Raw genomic sequence first — 26,023 nt, 5'->3', positions numbered from 1 at the left:
AAAACAGACTCTTCATTCATAGATAACGTGCAAATTAGTTCGACTTTTTGGGAATAATCAACATGACAAATGACAAAATGAACCTCTGGACCTGGAATCAAGCGATAAAATGACTTAAGGGGATAACCAAGGATACTGATAATTGTCAACAAAAATGAAAAGAAATTAACATAACATAACAAAAGGTCTCTGTTACTTGAAAATAAATAAAATAATGCTTAGTAGAAACTACAACTTTTTTTTGAAAAAGTGGTGCCTGTAAAGCAGTCATTTCAGCCACTTTTTTAGCCTTATCAAGAGATAAGCGAGTGAAAAAAAACCGCACAAAGGCTTAAGACACAAGAGAGGAAAAAAAAAGAACGAGCTGCCACTGTTCTTTGCTCGCTTCCGCCAAATCCTTTCGCACGACTACCGCTGGCTAAAAGGAAACTGATAGGACTGTTAGACATTCTTCAACAGAAGCCAGGCAACACCTTAGTAAGTGTAGCGTTTCTCTCGACACTATGGAAAATAACTGTTTTAATGTTTACACCCAAGAACCAAAAATTTAGATTATATCTGCCAATATCCCAAAAAATTGTAAAAAATTTAACTCCCAAAGCGCAGTTTTGTCTCTTCGGCGGCTTAGAAGGAAATCGAAGATGCCAATCACTCCTGAGCAAGTCGATCAGGGCGCATAAAGCAGAATACAATAGTGTGCCGGGTACATACTACATCCTATTACATGTTTTCTCACCATGGGAAAAGCTATCCTTGATGTAATATCGTGATAGTCACTGTTCCTATCGTTCACACCCGACTGACCGGCAGCCAGATGTGAGCAAATAAAACAGATGGAAGTGGCGTGAAGTAACAGACGGATGGCCACGCCTCCCTTGTTCCCAGCACTTCCCCCGAGGCCTGTTTTCACAGAATGGACAGCCACATCTCTGAAATAAACCATAGTACGTGCTCGATTCCTTTTGGCTTTCAGTTAGCGCTTTATTCATAACAAGAAAGACTGCGTTTACGTAAAAAGAAAAGGTGTCATGATGGAGGATGGAAAATATAATCTGCCCTGTCGTTATGGAATTCTTTAGAATGCGGAAACGTCAAGGGTTGTAATCGTTGTTTTTCTTCCAAGATTGTGTCTCTGGATTGGTCTTTGTGATATCAAGACGTAAGCAATATTGAAACTTAATTATGATAAAATGCTTCTCGAGGACCCACTCCCCCCCAACAAGTGAAAAGACTCTGTACGAACTTTTGCTTACGTTTCCTAAGCGTCGCGAATTCGACAAATCACCCTCTATGATATAATCATCTTGGATAGAAGATAACATAGAAGAGTTTAATCACCTGATGAATGGGACCAGATGAGGCCGAATAAACACAAACATACAAACACCAACCAGCTGCTCACATGTCACCAGAACATACGCATGATCACGTGATACGATACGGCGCAGCTCCTCGCCCCATTCCTTACGCTGATTTGAACTGAAATTGTTAAAAAAAAGTATCTTAAGTGAAAGTACAAAATAAGAGTCCTTTTATCACTTAAGACTCCAATATAACTGAGAGTATAAAGAATATAAATAGAGATGATTGTCATACAAAAAAAAATAGAAAATAGCATTATTAAAAATAGCGGAAATGACTCTACGTGGGTCATAATGCTCTATTTCTTTCCAGTCTGTGGATAAAGCCATTCTTCAATTAGCTGATGGTCGTAATCTGTTCGGTCCAGTACAACAACTCCGTTCCCTTTGTCAGGTTTTAAAATGACAATGTTTTTGTTCTTCCTTAGCTCCTTAAGAACTCTGAGTTCCTTGAGGTCGGCAGTCGTGGAAAGGTATAAAGAAACATAAGAATAAGCCAAATGAGAAAGATCCTAAGCAAGTTTTCTTGCTTGTTTGGTGTCTCTCAAGTTCTTGGCCATGGTGTGGTTGATGAGCTCAAAGCATGTGAAGACATCTGACTCATATATTTTTGGTAGACGGATGGAATGTGATAATCCAAATTTGAGAATGTTAAGTTGTTCTGATGTGAGACTGAGGGAGGACAGTCTTATTTGATGTAAAGGGAAGAGACGTATTGCGAGTGAGATTTTAAAGCTTCTTCCGGTGAGTCTTGATAAATTGAGCGGTTGCTTTAATAACGTTGTGATGTAATGTCCGTTTAAGAATATAAAAGTCAACGCTGTTCAGGACACTTTGGACATGAGTAGTTGACTGATCTCTAGCGTGGATCAATTTTCGAAGTTCCTTTGAGCGTTTGGCGATGGCACTTTTCAAAAGCTGCTTACGTATGGTGATGGTGTCGTGTCGGTTGGTGTTGGGAAGATTGAAGCTAAGAAACTTAGGAAAAACATTGAAAGATTGACAGTTGCGTAGGAAGCTTAAATCCAACTCAGCTTTGCGGGATTTGAACGAGATCATCTCAAATTTTCGCAGATCAGCTTTCCCGCTATGTCGCGAATGATGTTTCCAAAGGGTCTTGATATTAGCAGGCAAGTCAAGAATTTAAAGAAAGCGACAAAACTTTTGAGTTTGTAAAACATGTTTCGACATAAACTTCTGTCATCTTCAGTTAATTACTATACAAAGCGTTGAAAGTTGAATTATATAGAAAGTAGAACAATGCTGTTTAAGATGAATAGTGACAACAAGAAGAGAGGTAAAGCACGCAAGTGTGAGAATTAAAAAGATAGTTTTAGATTTACATGGTGTAATTATTGATTCAAAGATGGTTGTTCTCTTTGAATATGAATAGCCTCTTTTATCTTAAGCTGAAAACCGGTAGAGGCGTGATCTAAAACATGGAAGTTCTCTGCTGAACACAAAGCGCGACAGTGCGGAGAATCTTTCAAATGCCTGAAAATGTGAGAGGCCCTATCACCGACTAAGTGCTCTCTAACACGTGTGGGAAAATGCCGGCAGGTTTCACCGACGTAACAGGCATTACAGCTAGCACACACAAACTCAAAAGTTTTGTCGCTTTCTTTAAATTCTTGACTTGCCTGCTAATATCAAGACCCTTTGGAAACATCATTCGCGACATAGCGGGAAAGCTGATCTGCGAAAATTTGAGATGATCTCGTTCAAATCCCGCAAAGCTGAGTTGGATTTAAGCTTCCTACGCAACTGTCAATCTTTCAATGTTTTTCCTAAGTTTCTTAGCTTCAATCTTCCCAACACCAACCGACACGACACCATCACCATACGTAAGCAGCTTTTGAAAAGTGCCATCGCCAAACGCTCAAAGGAACTTCGAAAATTGATCCACGCTAGAGATCAGTCAACTACTCATGTCCAAAGTGTCCTGAACAGCGTTGACTTTTATATTCTTAAACGGACATTACATCACAACGTTATTAAAGCAACCGCTCAATTTATCAAGACTCACCGGAAGAAGCTTTAAAATCTCACTCGCAATACGTCTCTTCCCTTTACATCAAATAAGACTGTCCTCCCTCAGTCTCACATCAGAACAACTTAACATTCTCAAATTTGGATTATCACATTCCATCCGTCTACCAAAAATATATGAGTCAGATGTCTTCACATGCTTTGAGCTCATCAACCACACCATGGCCAAGAACTTGAGAGACACCAAACAAGCAAGAAAACTTGCTTAGGATCTTTCTCATTTGGCTTATTCTTATGTTTCTTTATACCTTTCCACGACTGCCGACCTCAAGGAACTCAGAGTTCTTAAGGAGCTAAGGAAGAACAAAAACATTGTCATTTTAAAACCTGACAAAGGGAACGGAGTTGTTGTACTGGACCGAACAGATTACGACCATCAGCTAATTGAAGAATGGCTTTATCCACAGACTGGAAAGAAATAGAGCATTATGACCCACGTAGAGTCATTTCCGCTATTTTTAATAATGCTATTTTCTATTTTTTTTTGTATGACAATCATCTCTATTTATATTCTTTATACTCTCAGTTATATTGGAGTCTTAAGTGATAAAAGGACTCTTATTTTGTACTTTCACTTAAGATACTTTTTTTTAACAATTTCAGTTCAAATCAGCGTAAGGAATGGGGCGAGGAGCTGCGCCGTATCGTATCACGTGATCATGCGTATGTTCTGGTGACATGTGAGCAGCTGGTTGGTGTTTGTATGTTTGTGTTTATTCGGCCTCATCTGGTCCCATTCATCAGGTGATTAAACTCTTCTATGTTATCTTCTATCCAAGATGATTATATCATAGAGGGTGATTTGTCGAATTCGCGACGCTTAGGAAACGTAAGCAAAAGTTCGTACAGAGTCTTTTCACTTGTTGGGGGGGAGTGGGTCCTCGAGAAGCATTTTATCATAATTAAGTTTCAATATTGCTTACGTCTTGATATCACAAAGACCAATCCAGAGACACAATCTTGGAAGAAAAACAACGATTACAACCCTTGACGTTTCCGCATTCTAAAGAATTCCATAACGACAGGGCAGATTATATTTTCCATCCTCCATCATGACACCTTTTCTTTTTACGTAAACGCAGTCTTTCTTGTTATGAATAAAGCGCTAACTGAAAGCCAAAAGGAATCGAGCACGTACTATGGTTTATTTCAGAGATGTGGCTGTCCATTCTGTGAAAACAGGCCTCGGGGGAAGTGCTGGGAACAAGGGAGGCGTGGCCATCCGTCTGTTACTTCACGCCACTTCCATCTGTTTTATTTGCTCACATCTGGCTGCCGGTCAGTCGGGTGTGAACGATAGGAACAGTGACTATCACGATATTACATCAAGGATAGCTTTTCCCATGGTGAGAAAACATGTAATAGGATGTAGTATGTACCCGGCACACTATTGTATTCTGCTTTATGCGCCCTGATCGACTTGCTCAGGAGTGATTGGCATCTTCGATTTCCTTCTAAGCCGCCGAAGAGACAAAACTGCGCTTTGGGAGTTAAATTTTTTACAATTTTTTGGGATATTGGCAGATATAATCTAAATTTTTGGTTCTTGGGTGTAAACATTAAAACAGTTATTTTCCATAGTGTCGAGAGAAACGCTACACTTACTAAGGTGTTGCCTGGCTTCTGTTGAAGAATGTCTAACAGTCCTATCAGTTTCCTTTTAGCCAGCGGTAGTCGTGCGAAAGGATTTGGCGGAAGCGAGCAAAGAACAGTGGCAGCTCGTTCTTTTTTTTTCCTCTCTTGTGTCTTAAGCCTTTGTGCGGTTTTTTTTCACTCGCTTATCTCTTGATAAGGCTAAAAAAGTGGCTGAAATGACTGCTTTACAGGCACCACTTTTTCAAAAAAAAGTTGTAGTTTCTACTAAGCATTATTTTATTTATTTTCAAGTAACAGAGACCTTTTGTTATGTTATGTTAATTTCTTTTCATTTTTGTTGACAATTATCAGTATCCTTGGTTATCCCCTTAAGTCATTTTATCGCTTGATTCCAGGTCCAGAGGTTCATTTTGTCATTTGTCATGTTGATTATTCCCAAAAAGTCGAACTAATTTGCACGTTATCTATGAATGAAGAGTCTGTTTTTCCAAAATCTTTAGCGAAGTATTTTAAGATGCACTCTATACAATTGTGTTGTTACATGGTCCTCCTAGGGTCGCAGCTTGACCTCACATGACTATGTATTCTGGTGTGGAGATTTCAACTATCGCATTGATCTGCCAATAGACAAAGTGAAAGAACGGATTAAAAACAAACAATGGGAAGAACTTTTAAAGGAAGATCAACTTATCAAACAAAGGAATGAACACAAGGTAAACTATGTGCCAACTCTAAAATGGTACGGAAACTTAACTGATTATCTATTCCAGAAAAGGTCCATATTGTCTAACTTCAGTTTGCCCCTCGGAACGATAGAAATTTCCGCCCAATCGCACTTCGGGTTCAGTTCGTTATCGCGCATGTGCAAATAACTGACATCACAAGTAATCGTTGTGACAACTTTACTCTATTCTCTTGTCATTTCTTTCAGTGATTATATTTTGTTTATTTGTAAGGTCTTCTGCGCCTTTCATGAAGGAAAAATTGCGTTTGCTCCAACTTACAAGTACGACTTATTTTCTGACGACTACGATACAAGCGAGAAGATGCGTATTCCTGCCTGGACCGACCGCGTACTTTGGAGACGGAGAAAGCCTCGGTACAAGTCAACCACATTAGTACGTAAACATGTGTCTGCGCAGCAGAATCAATTGGAACAGGGGTATGAATCACTCCTGATGGGAGGGGGGGACGGGGAAGATGATAATAGCAACGATGAGGCTGAGGCAGACAAAGGAGACGAGAAAGGCGAAATTAAGCATCAGGATGAAAATGAAGGTGAAAAATAATGGAGACGACAAGTCACACTCTCTTTTGACAGCTAGCAGCTGAATACAAAGCCATGTGCTTTAGCTCCTAGACAAAAATACTTGACCGGTCATTTCTTCAATAAATGATTCGCTCTGACTCAAAATTTTCAGCGCTTATAATTCGGATTGTGTCCTTTCTTGCTGGGGTATTAAATCTTTTTACCCTGTGACAACTTTTTATTGATGGTCACCACTGTAAAGGAGAGTCTATCATGATAGTGTCAGAATTATTTTGGGCCGTAAACTCCTTGAACGAGTTTAAATTTCCATAAAAATTCATGAAGTACACACACTGGATAGTCTTTAAGTCACCAATTGATCATTATTCCCCCTAGATATTTTTTTGATTCTGTAACAAGTGTAGATCTCATTTTTTCGCTTTGTTGACATACTACTGGAATAGAGAGATCTATACTGTCTTACCGTAATTAATTGTTTTCCTAATTGCCTTTTTTTTCCCTTTTAGACAAGAAAGGCGATAAAGCACATGAAGGGGGAGGAATTAATTTCTCTGCGGGAAAAGTTTTATACTACGGCCGGGCTGAGTTGAAAACCTCAGATCACAGGTACATATATTGTCCTTTAAATGGAGCAGGTAGCTTAAAGTGGGAATTTTCTCATCTTTACTGGCTATGTGGGATCAGCGGTTATTTAACAACATTGTTGGGGTCTTTGTGTAGTTTTTTTTTCCAGCTGTTTGGCTTAACTTCTCATGTTTAGGCATATAAGGAAAAGCAAAACGTGATACATAGTTGTATAAGACATGTTGTTGAAAACAGGATTTTACGCTCATACTAAATTATGATGACATTTGTGCCCACTGCAAGTTTACGTTAATACTCTTCCACAGGCCAGTTGTTGCCCTCGTAGAGATTGAGATACAGCAGGTTGATTGGAAGAAACAGTGTGACGTACATGACCATGTCATGAGAGCAATGGGTCTTGCTGACCCTACTATTGTGGTTACGAGTGGCGAAGCAGCTGAAGAGGATGCTGGGATTGATGTGTCGGAGCTTCTTGATGCTGTGGAGCCTTATGGGACGGTTGTATTAGTGAGGTGAGAATGAAATTACCCAGTTACTGACGACAATGGTAAGGTGACGCCACGTTTCTGTCTAAAAAAAGAAATTACTAAATTAACAGATATTCCAAAATTGGCGTTATACTTATTCATTCCGCCGGCGCTTTTCAAGGAAATATTGAAAATTTTATAAGCTGTAGCGAACTGGTTACAGGAAAACTTACGGTTACTTCCCACCTTCGAAGGCCGAAAAATAAACTTTTTCTTTTATTTGGCTAGACTGAATTCAACATTTTACCTAAGGTTTCCAAAAGAAAAAAATTATTTAATCTCCGAAAGCATCCGAGTTCCTTTGAAAAACTTATTTTCAGATAAAGGTAGTCAAATTAGGAAGATGTCGTAATCTCGTACCTGGGCGAATCCCCTGGGGGAAACCTGGATTGTGGAGATCTTTTCCTCAGAACCATAGTTTTGAACTATTCACCTTTATCACCTCCATATCTCCATATTTAAAGATATACTACTTGAATTCCGCTGGAATTACTTGACACTTTTGGTTCAAATTCCCTACCCCTGCCAGGCAAGTTTCAAATTCACCACCATTGGGCACGGGGGGCGAGAAAGGTCAAGCCAAGATTGACTGGCACATAATGAGCTTAAGCATAATATGTACTTTTAAAACAGACGAAGAAGGTTAATAAAAGAAGTGTGAGTGACAAATAACGGTTGCGCTTGCCAGGCAAGTGGTTTTTGTTGGCTTGACTCCCATTCCCACGGTTTTTCGCGTGCCCTCTTCTATCACCCGTTTCAACTCGCCGAGAATCTGGAACAAGCTAGAATTAAACTGACAGAATAAAACTGACAGAATAATGTCTTCTTCTCAGCGCTCGTCTCGAACTTTTCGTTTCTTCGAAAGTAAGGCTGTGTTCCTAGGCGGGGTTTTGTCAGCGTATCGTTTTTGTATTTCTTAGCTCGCGATGTCATTAAAGTTTGCTTCTCTATTTGGGACCTCTGTAACCTGATAGACCACTTCTTAAACCTGTGGTTAATCAAGTTTGACCCATAGATAGTATGCGGCGTGTGTAAATTGCGCTTTAGGAGCCGGTAATAAATCGTAAATCAACCGTATGACTATGTACGTAAAATAAAGAGAGGTCTTGTTTTGACACTTATTCCATTTCTAATTTCCCTCTCTACCCATTTGTTAGGGCGGTATCGCTGTTACAAATGACTGGAAACTGATTAACAAGCCCAGTCTTCCAACCACTGGTAGGACAAGCCCATTTTTCGTCCCATCCCTTATCCACCAGCTTGACATGCCCAGTCTCCCTCTCCTCCCTTATCCACTAGCTTGACATGTTCAGTCTCTCTCTCCTCCCTTAACCTTTCATCGTAGTCGAATACCGTTACGTATACCGTAGTATACGCATATGTTTTATTGCTGTTTTCAGCAAGTTTGAACTATTAAGGAAATGCCACAAGGCTATCTTTGTGTTTTCATTTCAAAAGTTTGTTTCATGGACATTTTTGTTTAAAGGAGCCTTTGACTATATTTTGAGCCATTCAGAGCATCTTCTTAAACAGAAGGAAACCTCAAATTAAATGGGACTTTGGATAAGGACAAAAAAAATTTATATGAATTCCCAATGACAAAAAGACAAATTTAGCCTAAAAGTTTGTTAAATGGACACAAAGTGTGATGTAACTGCGTCTCTGATATACCGTATCTCTAGGATTGAGGTTATGGCATCCTTTTCCCAATTTCCTTATTTAGCTGCAACTTGAGCAACTTTACCTTGCCATCGTTACTGAAGTTTTAGGCACACCGATATTTTCTGTTGAAACCAAAGAGACACAACCTTCCCAAGTTGTAAATTCCACTTTATTACATAGATGATAGTATTTAAGAGTCTCCTAAATCAATTTTACTCTTTAGTCAAACTCAAAGTGTCAAAAAGAAAGCATGGTCCTACAAAGTTAACGTAAACAACATAGCTTATCAGCGCTGAGCAAATGGGTTGAGTGGATTGGCAGATGGAATGTTCCTCGGAGGAGGTGGGGCTAAACCTGGTGGCACACCTGGCTGATTGACACTTCTCTTCTGCTGTTGCTGTTGAATTTGAATGGGAGTCAACCGGAAATGAAACTGAAGGAAAAACTGTAAGAAACGAGAACAGAGAGTTAACTTTAATGTTAAACCATACAGGAAACCCTAAAATGAAAACCCCTTGGCTACAAAATTCCTAGGTTTAATGTACAATAAAGTTCATTGATAATATTTTTTTTTGCAGGACCAAACTTGTTGTTAACTTAAAATGGAAACAAACCCCAATGAATGGAAGATGGGTCTCATGAACCAGACAACACAAGTTACTTAGCTTTCTTAGATTTACTTTTCACCCTCATTTGCCATCAGCCATGTGGAAGAGCTAAACTTCCACTAATCTAACCTAACTTAATTATCTTTACAGTAAATTGAGTTTCAAACTTAAGGCGGTGAAGTCCAGTATTGATAAGAGTCTGAGGGGTGTAAGCAGGATTTTCTGTAAGGGGGGGGGGGGGGAAAGAGAGGAGGAGGGGGGGGGAAGAGAGTTGTTTCCAATGCTGGTATTTTGAGGAATACCAGATCTTTTCATAATGGCAAATCATCAGTATTTCTTAACATAAGTAAGGGTCACATGTATCTTAAGATGAGTCCCAACTATGCCCCCAGGTGGTATAACCTGCCCTCTAGCTATGCGTTTTCCTTTCCTTGCTACTACCATTTGATCAATGTCTCCTAATTCTTAGATTGCACACTTTTATGAACTACAGTATCGGTGTTACAGTGTATTACAGTTCATAGATACATGTAATTTAACCTTAATATGATATCTCCTCCCATAATAATTACATGCTGAATATGTTCTGACCTGTTTTGTGTCTTTATTCCATTCAGTCCAAAGTCTCCCTTCATCTTTGTCGATTTCCCGACTTGGAATCTGTGATGAAAAAAAATTAATATCCATAAAACAATTCAAAATCTCTATTTGACCCATTGTCCAAAAAGAATTTAACTGATGATTGACCAATCATGAAGCATAATTTTGTGGGTGAGGGTGGACCTTAGTTTACATGATGTAAAGTTAAACAGAGAGATCATCAAAAGGCTAAAACAAGTAATCACCTTGAATGCTATGGTTTCATACGGCTCTGCTGCAAACAGGAGATACTGCCACGCCTTGTCAGGAGGTTCAATTCTCTGTTCATAGGCTGACATGAAACGGTGTCTTGGAGTGATGCCTTCTGCTATCTCTGGGTAATCCACCTGGAAAACATTCATGACTACAAGTTACTAGAAGTCTTCTTAAAATTCATTGGTTGATTGATTTAATTCCATTATCTTATTTAAACATAGTGGTTGAATGCATCAGTAATGAAGGGAATATTCCTGGGATTCCACCAATAAATAACACTTAAGGAATTCACTGCTGAATACATTTTCAAGTTCACTCAGTTAAAATAAAAAAAAAGAAATTGTGATCACTTAAATTGCATTCAGCATTTGGAGGCAGGAAACAGGTTTGTTTTCAACAGCAAGCAGAAGGAAAATTTTTACACAAAGATCATGTAGTTACAAAGAAATTACTTAAAGCAACTGCAAGTCAAAAAGTGATGTACCAATGGAAAAAAATAGAATCTGGCTCAGCCAGGCAAAGAAAGGTTCGGGTCTTAAGCCTGGTTCACATATAGTGTCAAAATTTGAGAAAATGTGCATATCAAAATTTATTACACACAGGAAGTTATCTTGTATGTTTCTTGTAGACTGCCTGTTGAAGGTGTTTAGTATTATGTGATATTGGATGGTTACCATCAATCTGGAGCTGTCTATGACTGTTTGGAAGCTTTTGAGCAAACTTATGAAGTGAGATTTTAAACACCTCGAGATATTTTGGAGTTTTTTCAGTCAAATTTAACCAATGTAAACAAGTTTTGATATAAATATTTGATTGATATTGTCATATAACATCAGTGCACCAAAGGCCATAACCCTTAAAAGGGCTGTGGGTTTGTGAGTTCACTTCCCATCTCACCACCCCCTCCCCCCCCCCCCACATTCCCATACAGTTTTTCATTTTACAGGCCCTCACATGCTTATAATGCATTATTTTTGTCTGAAAATACACCACAGAGTGGTATAAACCAGTGTGAAAATGCTCAAGGAAAAATTGTGTAGAATGAAACAATTAATAAAAAAATTGTCTGATCAAATCTCTCTGTGCTAGTATTTTATTTTATTTTCAATTTGTACACTGACTTAGTGGCATTCTTGGTGGTTTCCTTGATGCATCAGATATTAAATAAACCTTTCATTGTTTACAACGGCAATGAAAGTATGTCCACAAAGATACACACATATTACCTGAAAGAGTAAACTATGCTGTCCAGTATCGGGATCTCTCTGCTTTGTAACTTATTACAGGAAAGGAAAAGAACAATACAGCAAGGTGTTAGCAAAATATAAAAAGATTTTGAATTTGTTTAATTTGAATTTTCCTTCATCCACAAGACATTGCTAGAGCTCCTAACCAAAATTACAACTTGTTTTTAAAAAAAATAATAAACCCAGCCAAATTTTTAAAACTTTAACATAAACATATTCTAATACCTTTGTAGCCAGGACAACCAATTTTAACAAACTTTTTAACAGATACTCTTGGTTTTTCCTGTAAAAAAAATAAAAAGGTAATTTACAAACTTTAAACAAAATGCCTTTTTTTCTTGAAACAACAACTTTTCTTTGCACCCAAGCATCCCTTTCCTAGTTTGACGAACAATTACCAAAAAAAAAGGAGAGCAATGGATGTCCTAAATAACTATAAGGGCCTAGATAAACAAGGAAATCACCCTTGGGAGCACAGATTTAGTCTAAAATATGAAGTTTTAGGATGAATTACAGTTTACATATGGCAGCTTGCATGTTTGCATAAAACAATTGAAACATAAAGCACATCAGGATAAAATAGATGGTCAAAATCCACATCAAATTTATCTAAGGTAAAAGTAACTGATACCTAAAACCAAATATAATAAAACTGCCTGAGATGTAGTATTTTAACCCTTATACTCCTGGTAGTGACTATATCTATACATTATCCTGCTAACAGGTATTGAGGATTTCAAACTTATCAGGTAGAAGTTGTTATCTTGATCTAAAATCAAATTCTTGTAACCAATTTACAATGGAATGTGCATCAGCTAGAGAGGAGAGTCAACAATCAGATCTTGGGAGTTAAAGGATTGATCATGGACGACTCAGTTATGAGAAAATTACATGCTGACTCTTATTAAGTGTCACAACATTAGGTACTCACAGGTGCTGGTTGAGCTGGGGCCTCCTTTGCTTCTTTAGCAGCTCGACGAGCCCTATGGAGTTAAGTCATAAATGTTATTCTAAGAATTGTTAATCTGGATGTATTTCTACATGTACAGTATGTCAGCTATTTATTCAATCCGCAAGGCAGACTTTCATTCTTCCTGCATCCTACATGGACCTACACTAGTTATTGCTCATATGCACCAATAATTGTTTCAGTTTCACTATGTAATGTCTTCCAGTATTAGGATAATGTGATTTCTAGTTATTATGATTAACATGACTCCTTACAGATTTGACTGATGTTTTTTTTCCTTGGGTATGGGCAAGATAGCTTCCCTTTAAAAAAATAAAAAATAACAATCAATGCATAAATCTGGGTTACTCAGAGTGTAGTGATGATGGATAGATTACTTTTCCATTTGGTACAGTTTGCTATTTTTCAGCTGAATCACTTTTCAGCAGATAAATGCAAGCAAGACAAACTGTAGCACCAGAACTTGTGTAGTCACTTTATTTTATTTACTAAGATACAGAATTAATTTTGTGAACTCTAAATATTTGGAGGTGGAATTTGCATTTGATCTTAATTATTATAATTATATCTGGCCATTTAAAACATCCAAATAAGACAGATGTGAAATTATTTGTAAAATTTACTCCAAAGAAAAAATTTCCATAGCTTTCCCTTGATTAAAGTATCATCGATAAGTGAACAAGGTAACATAAGTTACTTCGAAGCTAAACACCTTACCTCATTGTTGTGAAGAGTAAGACATAATTTGCATTCGTAAGAACCAAGATGATTTTTCATAAAATAGGGATCCTGAAAATCAAAAAGGATATAAGTTCAACATCACTCCTTAAAATAAAATAATCTTGAAAATACCATCAGTAACTGTATAAATGAAAACCTCAACAAAAATGACATCGTTATATTGTTACCTTGTGGTAAACTTTCAAAATAACGTGGAAATAGTAAAGTTGAAAATACGTTGAACATGTATGTGTATACCAATAATGAAGCCGAAAACCGTAAAGTCGAGAGCTCTTCATACCATATGCTCATAGATTTTTGCTAATGTACGCGTGCAAGTCCTATCGTGGGCCATGCACGCGAGTTAAAACAAGCTCGTGCACACATTGTGAACCAACGACGTAAACTATGAAATATATTTACCTTGTTGAGATCGATTGTTTCTAAAGCAAGCTGTCGTAGACGTTCTCGACGGTCTCTATTCGATTCTGACCACGAAGCTACACCACCCGAGCCCGTTTTTCCTCCTGCGCGGTTTTGAAAATCCATGTCGGACAAAGTGCGATAAGGAAAACGTTGAAGAAGAAATATGGCGGCTGTGGATGTAAGAGAGACTGGAACAAAGAGGGCCTCTGGGTAACGCCTCGCTTTCGCGCGATCAATCTGATCGTTTCCATAGATCGAATCGACTAAATTTCTCTCTTATGTGTTCTGATGATAAGATGTATGGCGCCAATTGTACCACCCGGTGCTTTCGTAAATCAACTCTACCCCAACCTTCACACACATTATTGATGGAGAGAGAGAGAGAGAGAGAGAGAGAGAGAGAGAGAGAGAGAGAGAGAGAGAGAGAGAGAGAGAGAGAGAGAGAGAGAGAGAGAGAGAGAGAGAGAGAGAGAGAGAGAGCCATAGGAATGGGCACTTTTGTAACCAAAAAAGGGAACTTTTGTAACCTGATAGGGAACTTTTGTAACCAAGGTAGGGAACTTTTGTAACCCAAGGCACTTTTGTAACCTAATTGGGGCACTTTTGTAACATTCGATAGGGCACTTTTGTAACAGTAGGGCACTTTTGTAACAGTATAGGGCACTTTTGTAACAAACTGGCACTTTTGTAACTGTGACCATTTTTGCCACCTCAAACTGATTCTTTTGTTCCCGTTTTTTTTGTAAAGGACCCTAGTCAGGCACACCTTTGCTTTTGTTTCCATGTGAGAGTTTGGCTATTATATTTTATTCGGAGCATGTCGAAATGAAGGAAATCACTGTGAAACTACCAGAGATAATTAAACATACTTTCAGGAACACAACTGACAGTAAAGCAGTAAGATTTTGCTTCACCGTGTAATATCAATAATTTCGATGGCATCGAAAATGGCGGAGGCTGACTAGGGTCATTTAAGCCTGGTTTTACTAGCGACGCAAGCACAAGCGTAAGCACAAACGCAAGCAAAGGGGATGATCCAAGGGAAAACGAAATTCGGCGCAAACACAAAGTAAATTTTAAGTAATTTTATTATTGCCTGTGCTGCTCAGCAATTTTTAAAAGAACAACGTGCAATTTAGTTACTCTTGTTAACATAACTGGAACTAACATATTCCATTATTTCATGGGAAATCAACTACAACAAAGTAAAGAGCTTATTGATGCTGATGCAATTTGGTTACTCTTGCTAACATAACTGGAACGAACATATTCCTTTATTTCATAGGGAATCAACTACAACAAAGTAAATAGCTTATTGATGCTGATGGGATGTGATAAACTTACGGGCTTGTTTAGTTGCCCATATTCTGCCCTCTGTTTAAAGAAAATACACGTAAATGAAAATCTTCAAAGTCGAGCGTACTGGCTATCCGAGCTTACTGGATACAAGTAAAGTTAAAGCCTACAATCTTTGTAGCAATAAATGTGATTGCGCTTTCTCAAGTCAAATTGTTGGCAAGACATACCGTGAAAAGAGGAGTAATAAACGCAACGTACATGAAGTGCCATACATTTCCCCTAAAGGTATTCCCTTAAAGGTAACCCTTAAAGCCTCAGCTAGAAAAATGTATTTTTTGGCTTGTAAAGATGATATGATTTTTGGAAATATCGCGCCACCAATGTGTGTTAAGAATCAGCTAAAAATTACTCTAAATGGAGTGTCGTCATATCACCCGAGTGCAGTTTTGCCATAAGAGAAAACATTTTCCAAACATTGCGTCACCCACGCAAAAAAAAAGAACAATTCGTACAGAAGCGGCTTTCTGGGTATGTCTCGACAACTGCAACGTTTTGCTAAAACAACAAACAATCTCACATACACCTAAATTAATGGGTCAGAATCATAAGCAACAGAGCTGTCAACTTCAAAAGTTATTGATGCTCCTTTGAGTTGATGTTGTTTGAAATAAAAACCGCGCGCTAATTTATTTAAGGAAAAAAATCTCTGTTACAAAGCTAGAATGATTTCTTTTGCGCTTGGTCCTAACTGCTCAATATTGGTTCATTGCGCTGTTCAAGTAAACTACCATTGGCTGCTGTAATTACCTCAGTTTTTTGCTGAAAAAGTATTGAAAAACATTCTATTACCTCTGTCTTTAATATTAACTCAACGAAACGTGTCTTAGTGAGTTTAAGCATGACGGTTACGGCAGACGGAAAACGGCAAAGATTACCGCTGATTTTTTATTCTTTTCTTCTAATCCTTAAATAAATCACACAAAAAAAAGATGAAAAATGTCTTCTACTATTCAGCGCAAATACAAATATTTTCACTCTACTGTACAGACAGCTGAAGACAGACGGGAAAAGTTTCATTTTTGCTGTTTGCCGTAAACGTCATGCTTAACCTCTTTATTAACTCAACCGAACGTGAACAAGATACACTTGTTGCAAATAACTTGCCATAGAATAATTTTACAACAAATCGAGGTACAGTCAGCCAAGGAGAGGTGTAGTTCGCGGTAACCCCTAAATGCCTTCTTACTTGGGCCTATTCACATTGTGCGTGGCAACTTTTTGCAACTTTTGGGAATGTGAAAAACTTTGTAACAAACAAGCGAATACGCGCCAATTTTCCTCTGCATAGAAACAATTAATTTTGAAAACCTTTCAGATTTGGTACAAATGTATTTTTTACTTATTGCGATTATCTCTTATGAGTATCTTTTGGCCGGAACAAGTTTGCTGCAAAGTACTAGCACAATCTGGACAGGCTTACTCTTAACTAAAAATGTTAAAACCACTCGCCTTTGCTTGTTAGCAGTGGTAGTAATGAATCGGTTAACTGATTCATGTGCTTCGTTTGATCTTATCGAGCTGCTGGTAGTGTAAACTGCACACGCGCTGATAGGGTAACTTCTGATATATATCGCGGACACTTCCTGTTTCTTTAAATCCATTTCATTAAGTCCAGCTTTTTTTCGACGAGTTACGATTAAAGCTAACGTTGGAAGCATAACTATGCATTTCTTTTGTAAAATCATCCTTTTTTCGGAATATTTAGAAATGAAACAAAATCTATGCATAGCGTAATAAAGATTAAAGTTAAAATATTAAATCAAGAGATTTTTGCCCATAAAACTATTTTGTCAGTCGTTTTGTATTTCAACGTAATTGGATTACGATCATCTGGAGCAAATACCTGTGTGTGAGGTAATTCGACATTTTCATTCTTTCCCGCGTTAGCAATCTTCTTTCCTTTTGTAAGAATGTAGACCACTTACAATGTTTCAAGTAATCCACCCGCCCTAGAAAAAATAACTCTTGCATGCATAGCATGCCTATGTTTTGAGACAGGTGTATGCCCTTGGCCAGACTTGAGCTCACTATTTCAGTATACTAGTCCGACACCCGTAGTATCATTACACTTGATTCCACGGATTCAGTACCATCCAGGTATCCCAGTTACCCTGCTCACAGGGTCTAGTTAACTGAAGTGAGCAGTCTGTTCAACAGTGTTTCGAGTTTCGATTAACCCTGTACTTACAGAGCAACTGTTACAGAGCCACTCTCGGTAAAAGTGCATGTATGAGATGTGCGACTTGATTCTTCAGCAATTAAGAGCAAATATATATTGTCTTTGTTCATTTTTTAAGAATGCTGAGGTGAAAAAAATAACCAAAAGTGATTCAAATTAATTGCATGGTGTAGTGTAGTGTAGTGCAGTGCAGTGCAGTATACAAGTGCGAGCGTGCTTTCGAGCTGAACTAGCGCGCTTTTTGAGCTACTCGAAAAATTAAAAATAACCGAGAATGATAAAATGAAGTCACCAAAATATAACACTAAAACCCATAGAAAAGTAGATGGTTTCTTAGTATAGCCCCGAATGAGTAATACTAATAACCTATGACTTGTGTAAATTGTTCAAGAGGAAAAGGGGGGCGTTAGCATTTATTTAGCCGCTCCCTTTCCATCTTAACCAAAATATTACTGGATATTCCTCCGTAGACACTAAAATTAAATAAAATTCTGAAGATTCCTCTAAAAAAGAACAATTGAAATAAAAACAGAGATGAAATGGCCGGCCAACCATTCAAAAACAATTTCCTGAGATGTTCACGAGATGAACGCAAAAGGCGACTATGAGCGGTCCTGAGACAATTAGACTTACAGGCGTGGTGCATCATATTTTGCGCTACTAATCGCAGTGCCTTTTAGTTGCTGTCTTTGTCTTTTAATGGAATCAATTGCGTCCATCCCATTCCCGTTGTTTTTGAGGATATTCATGATTGAATTTGAGCCTTGGTTTCTTCTGGATCCTTTGGGTAGTTGTTTGACAAACGGTGTGATCAATCTATAAACGCTCACACTATTTAAATTAACAACACTCATTTTGGATACCTTTCCGGTATGTAGGAAACCATACAAGCAACGTTCTTGCATGTGAAGCGTTTCCCAGTATACCTTTCATGATCATTCACCAATGCATTGAGTCACACATTCAACTGTAAAGCCAATATATCTCTATCCCCGATAACGCAATATGCGGCAAGGTTGCATAAACCCTTTTCTCAGTGCTGGTTCCCTTGCGTTTTATAGGAAAGACCTGAAATTTTTATCACTTATTTCTACTGCAGTAATGTCTATATTGGTTGACCTTTTTTTCCCAATCTCTAACAAAATTAACCCGAAATCACTTGTTGGAACTTCTAGCAAATAGGGACTTTTTGTAACCTTACCGGTTTTGAGACATGGGTAACTTAAAAAATTCACCAAAAAATCAGAAAACATCCAATTCACTTCTCGTTTTCTTTGTCAGATTTAAAAAAGACGTGTAAAACTTCCTTTGAAATTTCGTGGATGCTGGTTGATTCAAAGTGACTCAATCTATTTTTCAAACTGGCGATGCAAAAAACGGGCTATTTCCGAATCGTGATTCTTTTCATGGACATGAAAAGTCATATACATACACGATAAAATTTTCTGGGCCGCAATATCTCGAATTCAAATTACTGTGGTAATTTAGAGAATCGTGTGGCATATAAATGGTAAGGTAATAGCTACAACTTCGTACAGAAATCGATCTGAAAGCTTTTTAAAAAGTGCTTACCACGATGTAGGGAACTTTTGTAACCTCCTTGCCACAATAAAGCATCTCAATCTCTCTGATTTTAAAGTTATTTGTTTAATGTTGGTGTGCAAGGGGTTCATTGTGAGAGGCTTCCACTGACAACATGTTGTGCGTTACCACGTAAAAATGGACAAATTATTGCAAAAGGAGGCAAAAGTTACAAAAGTGCCAGACGATACCTATGGAGAGAGAGAGAGAGAGAGAGAGAGAGAGAGAGAGAGAGAGAGAGAGAGAGAGAGAGAGAGAGAGAGAGAGAGAGAGAGAGAGAGAGAGAGAGAGAGAGAGAGAGAGAGAGAGAGAGAGAGAGAGCTGGAGGAAAGGGCACATTTCTATCTTTTTTCAGGCACTTTTGTAACACAAAAGGGCACTTCTGTAACGTGACAATAACTATGGAAATGTATAAATATTTTTAATTCCTGAACTACTTAAACCCTTAAAAAGTTTGTTAACGCAACCACTTCAGTTGCTTTTTAGAAAATGGAACTTTTAAACTGGACGACGTCCGAGTTGATAGAGTTAGGGGATCAGAAGGGTAGTACTTCAAACGTTCTACGTGGACAGGAAACGTTCTTTCACCAAAAAAAATAGATCGTTTTGTTAAGGGTTGAGGATTGCGGCAGACAATCGTTCTGATAACAAATAGTAATTATTCAGGATTTGGAAAGATTTATGCTCAAAGAACTGGTCCGTCGGATGAAAATCAAAATAACTTGCGTGGCTCTAAAGAATCCCGAATCGTATAAATAGAATTTTATTCGATCTGAAACAATAAATAAATAAGATTTCTAAACAACAGAACCTAACCAAAAATAAGAGACCTAAGCACATCATATAATCTTCAAAACACGAACAGATTTAACCGCTAATTACATGCGGTCTTACAGAAATTACACTAACAGAAATCAACGCGAATAATTGAATGTAACAAAGCCTAAGGAAACCAAAAACGACTTAAAACAACTGACTTACTTCGTGACGGGATTCCAGAGTTAAACTAAACTGTATAATCATCAAAAACGGGAAAGCTATCCTGATTCATGCCTCCGACACGACACGTGTAAAAAAACTAACTAAAAACCATCAACTTACTCATATTTCAGTGTCAATCAAGGTGATCAATAAGTGAAAAGAAAAAGTGAAATATTAAACTAAATAAACTTTTAAACGTAACGCAAATGTCACGCGAGCAATGTTCTTCTCGAAACACTCTCCGCCCCGATGAGGGCGTTAGCTCTCATCCTTATTTGTCCTTGTCGTCGTATCCCTCTACTGGGTATATAACTGCAATCTTGGTGATGGGCCTTTCATACTCGCCAGTGCGGGTTCTAACCTTTACGTTCCTGACCTTTCCATCCTCTCCGGGGTAGACACTGACTACTCGGCCAACATTCCATGTTCCACGAATTGCACTTGAAGTTTGCACGATCACAAAGTCATCAACTCGAACATTGCGTTTCTCTGCATGCCACGGTTTTCTGGGTAGTAGCGACGGGAAGACATCTCTTGTCCAGCGGGTCCAAAACGAGTCGACTATTTTCTGGACAAATTCAACTCTGTGCCTAGGATTCTTTGTGTGTCTGAATGGTCCTTGTGGAACAGTAGACGATGCTCTTCCAAGTAACATATCATTAGGGCAAAGATATGAACCATCGTCGGGATCACTGGGGATTCGGCCTATTGGACGTTGGTTGACTAAATTTGCAACTTCAACGAGACAGGTCTGCAGCTCTAGTGAGGTTAGTATTTGCTCGCCAACTGCCTTTTTTAAGCCGATCTTGCAACTCTTTACCAAGGATTCCGCACAACCATTCTGATGTGGAGCTGCCGGAGTCGTGAACTGCCACTTCATTCCTCTTTCCGCGGAGAATTCTTGTAACTTCTCGGTATCCAGTCCCTCAATCATTTCCCGCAGCTCTCGTTCTGCACCAACTAACTGGGAGCCATTGTCGCTTATCATCAACGCGGGAACCCCTCTTAAGGCATAAAATCTTCTGAGAACTTGCATAAACTCCATAGTCGTGCAATCCGCTGCTAGTTCAAGATGAACTGCTCTTGTGTTTAAGCATGTAAAAATCACAGCATAGTGCTTGGCAATCTTGTTGCGGCTGATCCTGACTCGGTAAGGGCCAAAGTAATCACATGACGTGTGGTGAAACGGTAGAGTAAACGGTGCCAGACAACTTTTAGGTAAGTCAGCCATGACTTGCGATTCTACTCTTGCTCCAATTTCACGGCAAACCACACAACGGAACTTAACTGACTTCGCCAGGTCGTGAGCTCGAACGATCCAGTACCTTGTTCTTGTTTTTGCCACTGTCGCTGCCACTCCGGGGTGTCCAAACTGATGAGCATGCTGGACAATGAGGCGCGATATCCGATGATCTCGGGGAAGTAACACAGGATGTCTGGTCTCATATGAAACTAAAGCTTTGTCTGCTCGGCCACCTACTCTCAATACGCCTTCTTGGTCTACGTAAGGGCTGAGGTTTCTAAATTCTCCTTTGCTGAGGCGGTCTTTCAGGGTTTTCTGACTCTCCTTTAACCAGTGCGTCTCTGCACAATTGAACTCTTCGGGCGAGAGAGGACCATCTTCAGGCTCCAGTGCTTTTTCTTCCTCTGCCGATTCTTTGCGCCCACGTGCTCGCAGTCTCCTGATAAATCTCAACGCGTAAGCGGTAACTCTGATGAGCCGTCTCCAGTTTGAAAACTTGTTGCAATCAATGGGAGACTGAGTATTGATCTGCTCACCAACTATATGAACTTTACGGTGCTCCTTCTCAACTTCAACTTCATCAGCAACTGGGGAGTCTTGTGGCCACTCGCTCTCGGGGAGACGCAGAAAGTCTGGTCCATACTGCCACCTGCCAGCCAAGCTTTCCACTGGAATTCCACGTGATACGTCATCCGCTACGTTTTTCTCTCCTGGGACGTGTCTCCACTGAGCAGGATCTGAATTATCTTGGATCTCTCCAATTCTAACTGAAACAAATGGTTTGAATCGCCTTGTTTCGCTGCAGATCCATGCCAACACAATCTTGCTATCCAGGAAGAACACTGATTTATCAAACTTCAGCCGAGACTCTTTAAGAATGGTCTTGCCCAGTCGGGAGGCTAACACTGCACCTTGAAGCTCTAAACGGGGGATTGTCAGTTTCTTCAAAGGTGCTACTCTTGACTTGGCCGCGATGAACTGTGCATTGAAACCTCCAGTACTCAATTGCCATCTTGCATATGCACAAGCTCCAAATGCATCTTCTGAAGCATCAGAGAAAACACAAAGGACGGGCTGTCCAATTGCGTTTGCCGGCGTGATACATCTATCAAACCGCACCCCATTCAATTGTACCATCTCTTGAAACAGTCCTTTCCACCTCTCAGACAGTTCGGGCGGTAACTCTTCATCCTAGCTGATTCCCCTTCTCCAAAGCGCCTGAAGAGCGATCTTGGCTCTTATCATGAATGCACTTGCAAATCCAATGGGGTCATAGATGCGGGCTATTTGGCTCAGCACTTTCCTCTTTGAAAGCTGTATTGGCTTTTGACAATCAAGGAGATCCGATTTTACTGCAAACGAAAATGTATCTGTACTGCTGTCCCAAACCACGCCCAACACTTTTTCTACACTTCCTCCTTGCAGGAACGTTGCTGCTTTCTGTTCTTCTTCTTTGGGGGCTCCTGAGAGTGTTTCCGCTCTGTTTGACACCCAGCCTTTTACTCTGAAACCTCCTGTCTCCAGTACGCTGTCTATATCTCTAGTCAGGTCACGTGCCTCTTCTGTGGTTGATACTGAGTCGCAGATGTCGTCCATGTAGGTGTTATCCTGAATTACTTGTGCTGCTGCTGGGAAGGCTTCTTTCGCTTCTTCTGCTGTTTTTCGAAGGGCTATCTGCGCCATTGCGGGGGCTGGTTTATCTCCGAATGTCAAGACTGTTTTGACAAAAACGTCCGGCTCACGGTGTGTCTGTAAGTTCCTCCATAAGAACCTGTGCACGTGCTGGTCCATTTCTGGAATGCGGATTCTATGGTACATTTTGGATATGTCTCCAATAAAAGCCACCTGATTTTCTCGGAACCTGAGAACAACACCAAATAAGTCATTCAACAGGTCAGGTCCTTTCATCCAATATTCGTTCAACTTGTGCCCTTGGAATGCTGCCGACGAGTTGAACACAATCCGAACTGGCGTGCTCTTGCTTTCCGGCCTTAAAACCTCGTGGTGTGAGATGAAGTGAACAGGACCAGGGTATTCTCTTGCCTCTTTCTCTGTTAATCGTCTTGAAAACTGCAAGTGATTCATTTCAACCATTTGAAGATCATAGGCAGCGGCGTGATCTGGATTCTTCAACAGCCGTCGTTCGGTTGCCTCTAATTTCTTCTTTGCTTGAGACTTGTTGTTGGGTAACTGACGTGGATCCTTTTTCCAGGGATAAGGGATAAGCCATTGATTGCCTATCTTCTCGCAGGATTCTTCTATAATCTTCGCTTCTTCCCTTTCAATCTGACTGAGCTTTCCAGCTTCACAATTGCAAGGCTTTACAGAAACACCCATACTTTCCGTGGTCCAAAAGTCTGTCATGTCTACAGGCGTTTCGAGCTTGATGTGGTAAACATGACTTGCCTCTGACTGTTTGCCAGGAACTGCTCCAAATGCCACCCAGCCGAGAGGTGAATAGCGAGCTACCACATTTCCTGCCTCTCTCGTTTCCCCCGTGTGCAGCTTTGCTTGATCTATTCCAATGAGCAAGTCTATATGTCCATTTCCTCGACGAAACTGACCTTTTTCGAGACCAAGTTGTCTTGCAATGTCGGCAACCTTGACATCTGTGATGTCCTCACTAATACAAGGTATTCCAATTGCCTGTATGACGTGCGCGCTGCGGTCTTCCAGTGATCTGATGCGCACCTGGTAACTCTTCGTGCTGAGCTCCTCTTCTTGGCCGCCCACCTTTGTGATTGTGATCACAACGTGCTTTCCTTTTAACTTGAGGGCTTCGGCCACACTCGACCTGATCAAACTTATTTGAGCTCCCGAATCCATTAAGGCGTTCGCTCTCTGCAGGAGATGGCCTTGTCCAACTATGTCCACTTGCACGATAGGCAACAATGCTTTCTGGTTGTTAATCACCGACGTAACAGTTGCGATAGTCAACTGAATTGCTCTGTGCAAGAGAGGGTGATGGTAATAAGGGCACTGGATTCCATTGCTTTTTTCAGGACACTGGCGTCTTCTGGAACAATTGCTGGACCTGTGATCTCTTCCGGCACGTTTTAAGCAACTGAAGCATGCGTAGTTCTCCTTCACAGCCTTTATCCTATCTTCTAGATTTAGCGAGGCAAACTTCTGGCACTGATCAGTCCAGTGACTTGAATTTTTGCAGATCCAACACTTGTGTTGGAGACCTGACTTTGGAGCGTTAATATCAGATCCAAAATGGCCAACAGGATGCCTTGTTGGTGGGCCTGTGCTTCTCAATGCTGCCGTCGCTCTCATCCTGGACTTCATCTCAGTGTTCATCCACACAATAAGCTGCGCCAGGGTCGCCTCCTTTCCGCTGTTCTCTAAGTGTCGCGCCCATACTTTGCGGTCGTCAGTGCACATTCTCTGCTCGATAAGGGCCAACATGTGGTTGTTGTCCATGTCATGCGGACGTCCAACCTCTTTCAGTGTGGTAAAACTTCTTTGCACAAGGTGCACCAAATCACAAAGCCTAGCATCTTCTCCATCGCGAAGAGGTCTGAACTTAGTGATGTCCTGGGTTATGGTGTCTGCTACGAATCTAGGGTCGCCGTACACTGAGTCCAGATAGCTCCATGCGGCGTCGTAATCTGTACCGATACCTTTAATCAAGTCTAGCGGTCGCCCTTGTAAGCTAGTACGGAGCAAAGAAATTCCGTCTCTCTTGCTGTATCTGCCATCCACAGCGTGTTTGAAGTCTGACCGGAAGATCGCATAGTCCCTGACGTCCCCTGCGAAGCGAGGCATTTTCGGCTTCTCCATCTTAAAACCACAAGAAGTATTTACGCTGCTTTCATGTTTGGTGCCGTTGTTACAGTTTCCTCCAGGATTTTCTCCAGCTATCGTATGTCCATTTCCTGACTCAGTTTCTGTTCCGTTCGCAGCTGTGGCCTTAACACTTCCTTTGCCTTGTCCTGCTGAATTTCCCACTTGTTTCGTGATTTCCATCTCAATTACGCTCTCTGAGTCCTTCGCTCCGCTTTCCAGCTCCGAAGTTCCGCTCTCCAATCCTGATTTTCCACTTTCCACGATGGGTGTTCCGTTGTCCGATGCCGACTTTCCGCTGTCCAATCCAGATTTTTCGCCTTGCGATACCGATTTCGCTTTCGAGTAGTCCTTTGCACCGATTTCCATCTGAAGATAGAAGTCCTCGCACTCCTCCAACCATTTCTCCTCCGCTTCGAATGCTTCATCGTCCTGAATCAACTGTGTGTATTCCTCGTGCTTTACCACCAAGTTCTCGAACGCTGTTTTCATGCCGTGAAAGGCTTCCATAATTTCGTCTCTGGGCCTGCTCTCTTTTAGCTTTTTGCGCAAGGTATTCCCACGGCGGGTAAACGCTGCCTTCGCCGTCCTCCTCGTTCTTTTAGCCTCGTCCAATGCCGCTTCTACTTCTGCCATCATTAGTTTTCACCCTGCGGACTCCGGTAAGCAGTGAAATCGAATTGAAGTGGTCCGTCGGATGAAAACCAAATTACTTGCGTGGCTCTAAAGAATCCCGAATCGTATAAATAGAATTTTAGTCGATTTCGTGACGGGATTCCAGAGTTAAACTAAACTGTATAATCATCAAAAACGGGAAAGCTATCCTGATTCATGCCTCCGACACCATAGGCGGCCCAAGTTCACGTCTGGAGAAAAGGGAGTTACTACATCACGGGCGTCGAGCGGGGATAGAAAAAACGACCCAAATATGAGCGGTCAGCGGTGAAACAGCTTTTATACTTCATATAGAGACATATAATTTGTTGTTCCAGAGACAATCGTGTTGTAAAGCCGA

At 40.1% G+C, this 26,023-nt stretch overlaps 3 protein-coding genes and 1 pseudogene across 4 annotated transcripts; 1 reads left to right on the top strand and 3 right to left on the bottom strand.

The window, feature by feature from the left end:
- Positions 1-3,371: 3,371 nt before the first annotated feature.
- Positions 3,372-7,377, top strand: LOC149039498 (polyphosphatidylinositol phosphatase SYNJ1-like). The gene is made up of 6 exons (XM_089183112.1): positions 3,372-4,154; positions 4,564-4,756; positions 5,561-5,719; positions 5,963-6,284; positions 6,783-6,882; positions 7,167-7,377. Exons 1-6 carry the CDS (start codon positions 4,114-4,116, stop codon positions 7,375-7,377), a joined length of 1,026 nt encoding a protein of 341 aa, XP_089039238.1. The 5' UTR covers positions 3,372-4,113.
- Positions 7,378-9,204: 1,827 nt separating this feature from the next.
- On the bottom strand, positions 9,205-14,066 carry LOC149039497 (splicing factor 3A subunit 2-like; annotated as a pseudogene). Its single transcript, XR_016179604.1, has 9 exons — positions 13,874-14,066; positions 13,448-13,519; positions 12,985-13,032; positions 12,692-12,743; positions 11,986-12,043; positions 11,740-11,789; positions 10,504-10,644; positions 10,250-10,318; positions 9,205-9,495 (listed from the first exon to the last, which is right to left on the bottom strand). The product of XR_016179604.1 is annotated as a splicing factor 3A subunit 2-like (transcript).
- Positions 14,067-19,742: 5,676 nt separating this feature from the next.
- LOC149039495 (uncharacterized) lies at positions 19,743-25,647 on the bottom strand. Its single transcript, XM_089181804.1, has one exon. It carries the CDS (start codon positions 25,645-25,647, stop codon positions 22,411-22,413), a length of 3,237 nt encoding a protein of 1,078 aa, XP_089037930.1. The 3' UTR covers positions 19,743-22,410.
- Positions 20,248-22,356, bottom strand: LOC149039496 (uncharacterized). Its single transcript, XM_089181808.1, has one exon. The coding sequence runs from the start codon at positions 22,354-22,356 to the stop codon at positions 20,248-20,250; it is 2,109 nt and encodes a 702-aa protein (XP_089037934.1).
- Positions 25,648-26,023: the final 376 nt, after the last annotated feature.

Source organism: Pocillopora damicornis, chromosome 9, assembly GCF_964200805.1.
Source record: "Pocillopora damicornis chromosome 9, jaPocDami1.2, whole genome shotgun sequence".
Classification (NCBI taxonomy): domain Eukaryota; kingdom Metazoa; phylum Cnidaria; class Anthozoa; order Scleractinia; family Pocilloporidae; genus Pocillopora; species Pocillopora damicornis.
This window is presented reverse-complemented; position numbering and strand designations above follow the sequence as displayed.

Coding starts and splice junctions, on each gene's coding strand:
- LOC149039498 (XM_089183112.1), top strand. CDS start 4,114: ATGTTTGTGTTTATTCGGCCTCATCTGGTCCCATTCATCAG. Junction 4,155..4,563: donor CATCTGGTCCCATTCATCAG/GTGATTAAACTC, acceptor GGTTTATTTCAG/AGATGTGGCTGTCCATTCTG. Junction 5,720..5,962: donor AACAAAGGAATGAACACAAG/GTAAACTATGTG, acceptor TTTATTTGTAAG/GTCTTCTGCGCCTTTCATGA.
- LOC149039496 (XM_089181808.1), bottom strand. CDS start 22,356: ATGGTACAATTGAATGGGGTGCGGTTTGATAGATGTATCACGCCGGCA.
- LOC149039495 (XM_089181804.1), bottom strand. CDS start 25,647: ATGATGGCAGAAGTAGAAGCGGCATTGGACGAGGCTAAAAGAACGAGG.